This window comes from Xiphias gladius, chromosome 4, assembly GCF_016859285.1.
Source record: "Xiphias gladius isolate SHS-SW01 ecotype Sanya breed wild chromosome 4, ASM1685928v1, whole genome shotgun sequence".
NCBI classification, from domain to species: Eukaryota; Metazoa; Chordata; class Actinopteri; order Istiophoriformes; family Xiphiidae; genus Xiphias; species Xiphias gladius.
The window spans coordinates 5,886,448-5,896,367 of record NC_053403.1 but is presented as its reverse complement, the minus strand read 5'-3'; the positions used below and the strand labels follow the sequence as shown (position 1 = coordinate 5,896,367).

Genomic DNA, 9,920 nt, shown 5'->3' with positions numbered 1-9,920 from the left:
CATGTCTATTTTCTGCTACTTTATACTTTTCTCCACGACAATTCGGTGGCAGATGCTTTTATAAAACTGTTACATACTAACGTGCTTTCCGTTTCCAGTTTCTCATTTACATTTACAGAGTCGGTTCTTCTTTGGACATGAAAAACTCACAGCTGCAGCTGTCGAAGCACCTTTTTTAATTTTGAATTTTGAATTTTGAATTTCAGTACGAGGACAACATGCGAGGCTGTTCCCAATGAGTAAGACGAAAATGATAGTTTTGGTATTTTAAAAAGCTAATTTAATGAGATGAGTGAACTGTCAGCAGTACGTTCATTCAACTCATCGTTTCAAGTTAAAAGCCTTTAAGTTAGAACAACCAATGCAATAAATATGTCTCAAAGGATGAATTAGAAATATCTAAACACTTTTAAGTAATAAGGTAAGACACTGGGGGCTACAAGAGTCATTCAAAAGCGTATATAGTGTATCAAATATTCATATCAAAAATGTTAAAATAAATAGACCAAGTGGACTATCACAGATATATAACGATTTTGTTTCCATACCATGTGTACATGTAGATCCTAGGGGAAAGCAGAAAAAACTTAACCACCCTCTGGGGGACCATGAATGCCTGCACAAAATTTCATGACGATCCGTTTAATAATTATTGAGATATTTCAGTCTGGATTTAAGTGGTGGAATAATTCACCAAACAACAGACCGACATTCCTAGAGCCGTGCCGACATACCAAAAAGAGAAAGAAGATAAACACATCTAAACACAGACCTGCCCGTGCGTTGCCTAAAACAGAGGGTACAGAGGTTAAAAGGGTGACACGGGGCAATAGTTTTATGGAGCTCACAGATTTTCATTAGGCAGTACTTCAGGGTGCCGTCGGCTAAGTGCAGGAAGCGCAGATTCATTTTTACTTTAGCCCATACTCTAGTCGTATCCCTCCTCCTCCTCCTCCTCCTCAGTGAAGCAATCCTTGTTACGCTAATAAATCATGTCTTAACACAGAAGTCCTCCCAGATCAGTGTGCATTCCTGAATTTCGCTGCAGAGGGGCCCCGGGGTTCGTCTCACACTCTCAAAAACAGCCAGCAGCTACCACTAAAACTTCTACACTCTCCTGGCAGCGATGCAGTGGTTTTGCACATCTGAGGGAGGACGCCTGCCTTCACATGTACCTGTCAGACAAGTAAACCACATGACCTCATGTTTGTTTAGGTAATTTGTGGGGCATTTTTGCTTTAAGCAACAGCGGATGGTCGAGAGGTGACAGGAAATAAGGAGAGAGAGGGTAGGGAGGGGGGAATAACTGAACAACAGAATATGACATGCATGTCGATCACTAGGCCACCAGGACACCTTCAACCTCATGTTTAGCCTGGACAAATTGCCGATTTCCTCCACAGTTGAAAAACATTATATTCTATACTAGAGCTAAAAATAGAGGTCAATGAATTGGTTAGTGGTATAAGTAATTTTTCAACCAAAAATGCCAAACATTCCAGCTTCTGAATTGGGAGAATTTCTGTTTTTGTCTTTTTGTTTTGGTCTTTGTTATGTTTAATTCTTCTGTTTTTACTCTGATTCTGTTTTATCTATTCTTTTTTTTTTTTTTCGCTAGTACCGGTTCCATTGGCTGTTAATCCTTGATTTGAAAATCTCACCGGGGTCAGAGGCTGCAAATTAGCTTCAGCCAGTATGGTCCCCGTTGAATAAACAAAATAAACCAAGAAATAAAAACCACATTTCTCAGTCAAGACAACAATGGATGACGAGTCCTTACAGCGCTGAGAAAAATTTTCAACTGAAACATCTGCAATCCCGCGACAACTGGGCCGCTCCGTCTGGATGAGGAGGATTGTGTGACGTGATCGAAAGCTCAGAAAAGCTACTAAACGGACCTTGTGGGGATACTGTTTACAAGGAATCGGCATGAGCTTTCAATCCCAAAAATATCTTCAGGTTTGACCTGTCGGTGGCAACAAAAAATAAGCAGTTCGGTGACAAATCAGTTAGTGATAGTTAGTGCTTGGGTCACTGTAGTACTATACAATACTGCTCTCGCTTTACCTAAGACCCAAGGCGGAGAATCATTGAACCACATGTCAAATCATGACTTTGACCCAGTGTTAGTGTTATTTTATGTATCACTGTTGGGTTATTTACCCAAAATGGAGTGGATGCGAAATATTATATATATTATACTCTATTCTTTTTTTACATCTAACGATAAATTTGTAACCTGTTTTAAGGTGAAACTGGAGCTTCTGGTGTGTAACAGTGGGTAAAAATAACTGGATAATTTGAGGCAATAACCCAATAATAATATTAAAAAAAAACAATATGACTAATTGGTTTGCGGAGGAGGAGGAGGAGAAGGTAGGGAGTAAACTTTAAATACTTGTGTTATTGCACATTTTTTTCCACCAGCTGTTTAGCGTTATGTTTTAGACCAACCGTTCACAATGGCAAATGTTCCTGGCACCCTGTATTCAAATCACATGACCCCACGTACAGGGAAAGTCTACCTTGACCCCGTAACGTCCCGGTGATGTGCATCCCCTGAGAACGAGGCACAAAAGGGTGACGCCACGGGCGTCTGAGCCCAGGGGTTTTTCAGTACACGCATGAGGGTTAATTTTCCGGTCCTGCTCCGTTAAAACTTCAACAAACACTGCGCAAGCCCCAAGTGACATTCAGTCAGTCGCCGTTAACTCTGCAGCCAGGTTAAACACGTCAAGTGGAGGTGACATGTCAAGAGTTATGAAGTTGTTTGCATCTACTAGCTCTTCCACAGAAGAGGAATAACGCAACTCGTTGAATTCCCCCGTGTGGCTGAGCCTTTCCCCTTCTGTGGTCACTCAGGCCTGCATCAGCAGCAGCCCGTTGAACAACACTGAGGACATCCCGTATCCGAAAGGGGAAGAGGTGACAGGGAAATTCTGGTAATGCGGGGAATCACCCAGAACGCCCCACACAAACACACACACACACACACACACACAGCGTCACCTCCTGCCTTACACTGGGAAGCAGTTGCCTCTGCTCACACGAGTCTCCTGACCTCCGGTGGTGACATTGACCAGCTGCAGGTGTGTGTGTGTGTGTGTGTGTTTGCGTGTGTTTGTGTGTGTGTTTGTGTGTGTGCGTGTGTGTGTGTGTGTGTGTGTGTGTTCCACAGTTATTTCACCAGGCGGTGCTGTTGTGTCGTGTTTGAACGAGTGCGATGGTACGACACGTCTTGTAAAGATTGATTTTGCATTGGGACCCCCTTGTCCTCTGGTTCCGGCGCTTTTGGGAGCACAGATCCAGATTGTCCAGATACACGATTGTTACCCAAACACGGAAAAAAAACAAAAAAACAAAACTGAATTAAATGGAAAGAAAAGATTTTCATAAAATAGAACTGCCAGATAAACATCGGGGAATTGCAACCGGATTAACGTTTTGTTATCAAAGAGAAAATCCCCTTAAAAAAGAGCTGATTTTGAAAAATATGTTTATTATCTATAAACACGAGCTGTCTCCAAAAGGTAGAAATCAGAGCTTCAGGACTGAGATTTCATCAAGTGACCTTTTTTTTTTTTTTTTTTTGGCTTCGGTTTTGTGGACACGACAGATGGATTTCGATATTAAAGCTGAACGACGCGTGAGTCTGAGTAGCGCCGGCGAGCCGGTTTCTTCCCTCCGTTCGCCATAGGCCGACTCTCGGTCGGCTGCCAAATACATTGCAACCTTTGCTGTCAGACGTTACCGGCGCGTGTCAGCGTGGACTTTCCCCGCGCGGAGATTCTTGCTCTAGCGGGGGAATCGGTCCGGCCGGTCTCTCCCCCTTCAACACCGCGTCGATCAAATTAAGAAACAGAAAAACCCTCTAAAGTGCCTTTAGCCCCCCCCCCCCCGGTGCGCGGTCATCAGAGAGGGGGGGGGGGGTACCGAGCGCGTGCTGTGTCTGACACTGTCACGCGCTGGGCGATAACGAGTTTTTCCAGACTTAAAGCTACTGACAGCGGGAGGGACGTCGAGGGGCTTTAAACCAAATTTCGTCGCGAACAAATGAGCTGTGGGAGCATCGACATGTGTAACGAAAGACGGACACAAATGTTCCGACTGAAGTTGTCGTCGCGTCCATGTGAGGGGGAGAAAGAAAAACTTCATTTCCCGTGGTCCTTTGTTCCGCTCCGCAGTGATGTGGGGTGTGGTGGTTGAATGGCCGTGTGTGTGTGTGAGTGTGTGTGTGTGTGTGTATCTCTGCGTGTGTGAGTGTGTGTTGCGTACGGGAGGGGAGCTCAGTCTCTCCGCACAAACCGAGAGCCGCAAATCCAGCTCGGAGCATCTGTGAGCGGAGGACGGGAGGATGAAGACGGCGGTCCGTGGTCCGTAGCGGATCTACCGGGTGTTCGGAATCAGGACGGCATGAGCGCGGTCCCTGAATTGAAGGTTTTTGTTACCGGCTCTGTGGGATTTTTTTTTTCTCCCCCCCACTGAGTGAATCTTGGACGTGTAGCGGGGACCGCAATGGAGCGTCGACCCAACGCGTGAGAGCTGCTGACCGTCTGTCTGTTTCGTGGGCTAATATCCCAGACAATAAGCGAAGGAAATGAGCCATTAGAAACAGTGGCATCTCGTCATTTGTACTGCTGGGCCAATTGTAGAAGTCTGTGTTATTACTCGGGGTAGCTGTTTTCCTTTATATGGTCCAGAAGCCATACTGAATTTGTTATTAATGATTTAAAAATCAATGGTTACACAAGCCACAGACAGACAGGAGGACAGTCAGGCTGGATAAAGGCTTCACTAAGGTTTTTTTCAGCCTGTTTTGATGAAAGCAATATAAATTCATTTTGCTGAAAGAATCAGAGGGCAGTCATGTCAAAAACCAAGAGCAGCGAGTCAGTGAAGGTGGTCGTTCGATGCCGCCCTTTGAACCGGAAAGAGGAGTCCAACGGGCCCGCAGGGGGCGTTGTGAAGATGGACCTGCGGCTTGGACAGGTGATCCTCAGAAACCCTCGTGCACCAGCCAGCGAGCCCCAGAAAACGTTCACATTCGATGCGGTATATGATTCAAACTCCAAACAGCGGGACCTGTACGACGAGAGCGTGCGGCCTCTGATTGACTCAGTGCTCGCAGGGTTCAATGGCACCATATTTGCGTACGGGCAAACCGGAACCGGAAAGACGTACACCATGCAGGGTGCGTGGTTGGACCCGGAGAAACGGGGTGTGATTCCCAACGCTTTTGACCACATCTTCACACACATCTCTCGCTCGCAGTCCGATAAGCAGTACCTGGTGCGGGCATCCTACCTCGAGATCTATCGGGAGGAGATTCGGGATCTCCTCGATCCCAACCACGGCACCGCCAGAGCCCTGGATCTCAGAGAGAGTCCCGAGACTGGGGTGTACGTCCGAGATCTCACATCGTGTGTTTGCAAGAGCATCAAGGAGATTGAGGAGGTGATGAACGTGGGCAACCAAGCGAGGGCGGTTGGGGCAACGGACATGAACGAACACTCGTCCAGGTCCCATGCTTTGTTCTTGATCACGGTGGAGTGCAGCCAACCTGGACCAGATGGGAGGAAACACATTCGAGTTGGTCGCCTCAACCTGGTGGATCTAGCTGGCAGTGAGCGCCAAGCCAAGACTGGCGTCCAGGGAGAGCGACTGAAAGAAGCCGCCAAGATCAACCTTTCCCTGTCAGCACTGGGGAACGTGATCTCAGCACTAGCAGATGGTCGCAGCGGGCATGTGCCGTACCGGGACTCCAAGCTAACCCGGCTGTTGCAGGACTCTTTGGGCGGGAATGCAAAGACGGTCATGGTCGCCACCTTGGGCCCAGCCCCCCAGCACTACGACGAGACCCTCACCACCCTCCGTTACGCCAACCGAGCCAAGAACATCCAGAACCAGCCGAGAGTCAACGAGGACCCCAAGGATGCTCTACTGCGAGAGTTCCAGAGGGAGATCGCGCGCCTCAGGGCCCAGCTCAACCACAGGAAGTGGAGGAGCAAGCAGAAGAAGGAGCAGGTGGAGGGCGAGGGTTGGGAGAGAGACGGGGATGAAGAGACAGAGGGCGAGGAGGAGGAGGTGGAGGTGGAGAAGGAGGCAGAGGAGTACGTGAAGCTGGAGGAGCAGCGGTTGGAGAAGGAGAAGGAGGCCATCAGAGAAGATCGATTCCTGTTGGCTGAGGAGAAGCAGAGGCTGCTGGGCGAGAAGGAGCGGATGATGGGGGACCTGAGGAAGGAGCAGGAAGCCACCGAGCAGCTGACGGCCAAGTACAAGGTGAGAGATTAGACCTGAGCCCAGTCACAGGTTATTTTCATGCTTTCTTTCTTTCTTTCTTCCTTCCTCCTTTGTTCCTCAGTTCATTCTGGACAAAAATACGCAAAGGACAAAGTATAATAGTGAGTACGTTCAGAGAGTAGGGCGTCAAACAGACATAACAAAGATGAAAAACAATGACCCGGGTATCAGTTATTTTCATTATCGATTAATACGTTGGTTATTTTCTGGATTAAATGATTAATCGCTCGGTTTACAAAATGTCTGCGAATATTGACAAACACCCATAAGAAGTTCCCAGAGCCGAAGGTTACATCTTCAAATGTCTTGTTTTGTCTGGTCAACAGATCCAAAACCCATAGATAATCCGTTTACTATCACAGAATACAGAACTCAAAAATGTATCAATCATCAGTTTTGTTGCTGATTATTTTCCCTGTCAATCAACTAATTGATTTGTCGGTTTGATCGCTGCAGCTCTACTTTACAGCTTTAATCAATTCCCTTTGGATTTCCGGGTCAGTTTTTTGGATGAATTCAACAACTGTGGCCCAGTGTTTTGTTTACCGTGCAGCAACAAATTGTTTTGAGTTTGCTACTGCTCCGATTTACTCCTCTGACCCACCTCTTCTCCATGGCAACGCTAGCCGAGGTGTATGGGTATTGTAGTATTTAAACCTGCCCATCATTTGTGAAACTGACAAGCAAAACATGACTGATCAGAAACGTAGAACCAATAATTATATAAACCTCATTTACGATTGTTGCATTGACCAGGAGACTCCCGTGTTTCTCTGGTAACTAACACTGAGGATTTTGTTTAAAGAGAAAAGTGAGATGGGAATACAGAACGGGGAAAAAAACACTTCCAGAACCAGCAGCGCCTCTTACTTGGCAACTCTGTTGACAAAATCTGGGTCCATTAGTAGCTGTTCCTGAGCTTTTGATTCATGATCTTCTTCAAAAGATGAAGTATGCCCAGTTGCCGTCGACTTGTAGATGTTCACATCTCCATTTTAAGGACCAGACCCTCACTGTTTCATCTTTCACTATCCCTCTATCCCTCTCTCTCTCTCTCTCTCTCACACACACACACACACAGACACACACACACACACACACACACACACACACACACACACACACATACTCAATTGAAGGATTCAGATTAAGCGCATGTGGTCCATGGGATTATCATGTGTGATAATCTGCTGATCTGTTATTAAGTGACATTGTGGACAGTAACCCTGGGAGCTTCATAACTAATTACACCTCGGTGTGCGTGCTTGTGTGTGTGTGTGTGTGTGTGTGTGTTCGGTCCTAAAGTGTGTTACACAGGCTTTGCACCTACTACTACGCATTGAAACACTGGAAACTTTATCCACATTCATTTCTGCTATATGTTTGTGGCATATCTGGTATTGACGTTGGGCATTGCAAAACATGTTTTTACATTCAAAGGAAAGTTGGATATTTTTGTAGCTTTCTATCAGTAATAATAACATTGTACATTCTAGAGGTGAAATGATTAGTCAGGTAACCCTCAGGAGTGGGTCTATTCACCAATGAACATAATGAGCCTGTTTTATTAATAGTAACACAACTTTATTTATTTATCATGTAGAGACAAAGCTGAGAGAACCAACAGAAAGCGCTGATGTGGGGGCTTTCGCACAATATCTAATTTATGTCTGCAGACCAATTGAAACACATTTTTAAAACTGCAAATTAATATTTTCAGCGATTTACAGACATACTTGGACTTCGAATGACAAAAGCACAAAAACAAATTGGAATAAAATCACTTTACGTGCACATAGACTATTTTATGCTTTTATTTCTTACGTTTTTCTGCTGTATAAATGCTGAAACAATATTTCTTACAACTTTGAACTGTTCTATAATAATATTTTGTGGTATTAAAATCAAAGATTTGTAAATCTTTATAGGCGCCTCTGTCATTTAACTTGTATTTTGGGTTCCTGGCGGCTTTATACCTTGTTAAATTGACAAAATAAGAAGTCAGACTTATAGCTGAGTTTGTGCCGGAAAAGAAGGACAACACGAATGTGGGTGAAGGACAGTCTAAAAGGTGTTAAGGAAAGAAATGAAAGCATAGAAAATCCACGTATATCACCAAAATAACCTACACCCCAGTGGGTTAATTGATTGGTCAGTTGTGAGTCAAGTCTGTCAAATTCCACACCCTGAGTCCGTGACACAGGCTTTCCACTAAATATTTGAAGCCCACAGGGTTTGAAGTCCACAGTTGGGAGTCTGGCCGGGGACGTCTGAAGTCTCTAAGCCCAACATGAGATAACCCCGATGACCACCACGGATTCATCAGGGGGTTTTTTTTATTAGACTTTACGTGGTGCAACTCCACGTAGTGAACACCTACATTATAACTAGGTCACGTTTGAACTTAACAAACAGCTGGTGCGACTGACTCCAGTACCAGCGCCAGTGGTTCCAGTGACTGGTACTGTGTGTTTTTTTTTGTGCCTGCTGTCCTCCATCCACTGTCTGTTTGGGTGTCTGATATGTCCAGACAGGAACTGTGGTCACTGCAGCTTGAAATGCCAGTTCTCCCTTTGCCCTTTTTCAAACACACCAACACACAGCCAGCGATCAAACGCCGAGTCCGACCCGCATTAATTACTTGCTCTGATTCACGGGCATATCCAGTCAATAAGTCACCCGCGCAGAGTGACTGCGGTCTATAATACTGTAGCTAGAGCCTGGGCTGGATCAGATTACTGAGCTGCAGCTACTGTATGAAATTTTGGTGCTCCCACTATTCCCTGAACGTACCAGAGTGTCTGTAACAACTCCCAGAGCAGAGGTGTGAATTTGACGCATTCGGCAGTGGGTAAAAAAAAAAAAAAAAATCAGTCCGTGTAGGCGGAAAGAGCGACCGCAACAGGATTAGTGTAATAACACACACAGCGAGAGAGAGAGAGAGAGAGAGAGATTTTACAGTTTAGAAAAGGTTGCAGCTATCCCCGCTTCTCATAACACAAGATGTATTATGGGAGAATTACATTCCGATCTGTTGTTTTCAGTGGTCAAACCGATCTGTCTGCCTCCTCTACAATGGCAAAATGATTCAGATCAATATCATGATAATAATAGAAACATATTTCTGATGCCGACAAAATGGCAGATGTGTGCAAAATCACATATAAAGGAAATAAACTGACGTTCAATGCAATGAACTCAGTTTTTTCTATTATGCATTGCATCAGACAAAACTCCTCACGTGTAAAACAAAAGGTTAAATAGCTATTTTTGTCAACCTATAATCACACTTTGCTTGGAATAATCAATTTGGGTGAGGCAAAGGCAAATCAAAGTGCTTCATATAATGTGAAGAAATACATTAGTTTAGATTAACATATAAGAAAACAATGAAAAGCAAAAAAAAAACCTTTTTTTAGTAACAGGATAACACAATTTTGTAAAGTAAGAACATGACAGACAGTCATATCATCACACCCTTCGTCATAGTTTAAGCCAAAATTGTATAACACTTTGTTATAACATAACACATAAGGCACAAATACAATATTTATTCTTTTTTTTCTTTTCTTTTCTTTTCTTTTTCTAGTTTTTGTCCTAGCAACCTGAATCTCTTTGGT

The 9,920-nt window shown here is 44.7% G+C and overlaps 1 protein-coding gene across 2 annotated transcripts in view; it reads left to right on the top strand.

The window, feature by feature from the left end:
* The first annotated feature begins 4,866 nt into the window (after positions 1-4,866).
* Positions 4,867-9,920, top strand: part of LOC120788999 (kinesin-like protein KIF3C) — a 26,523-nt gene continuing 21,469 nt past the window's right edge. For both annotated transcript variants that reach the window (XM_040125393.1, XM_040125392.1), the window contains exon 1: positions 4,867-6,279. In XM_040125393.1, coding sequence (XP_039981327.1) covers positions 4,867-6,279 — 1,413 coding nt within the window. The remainder of the gene's footprint in view (positions 6,280-9,920) is intronic.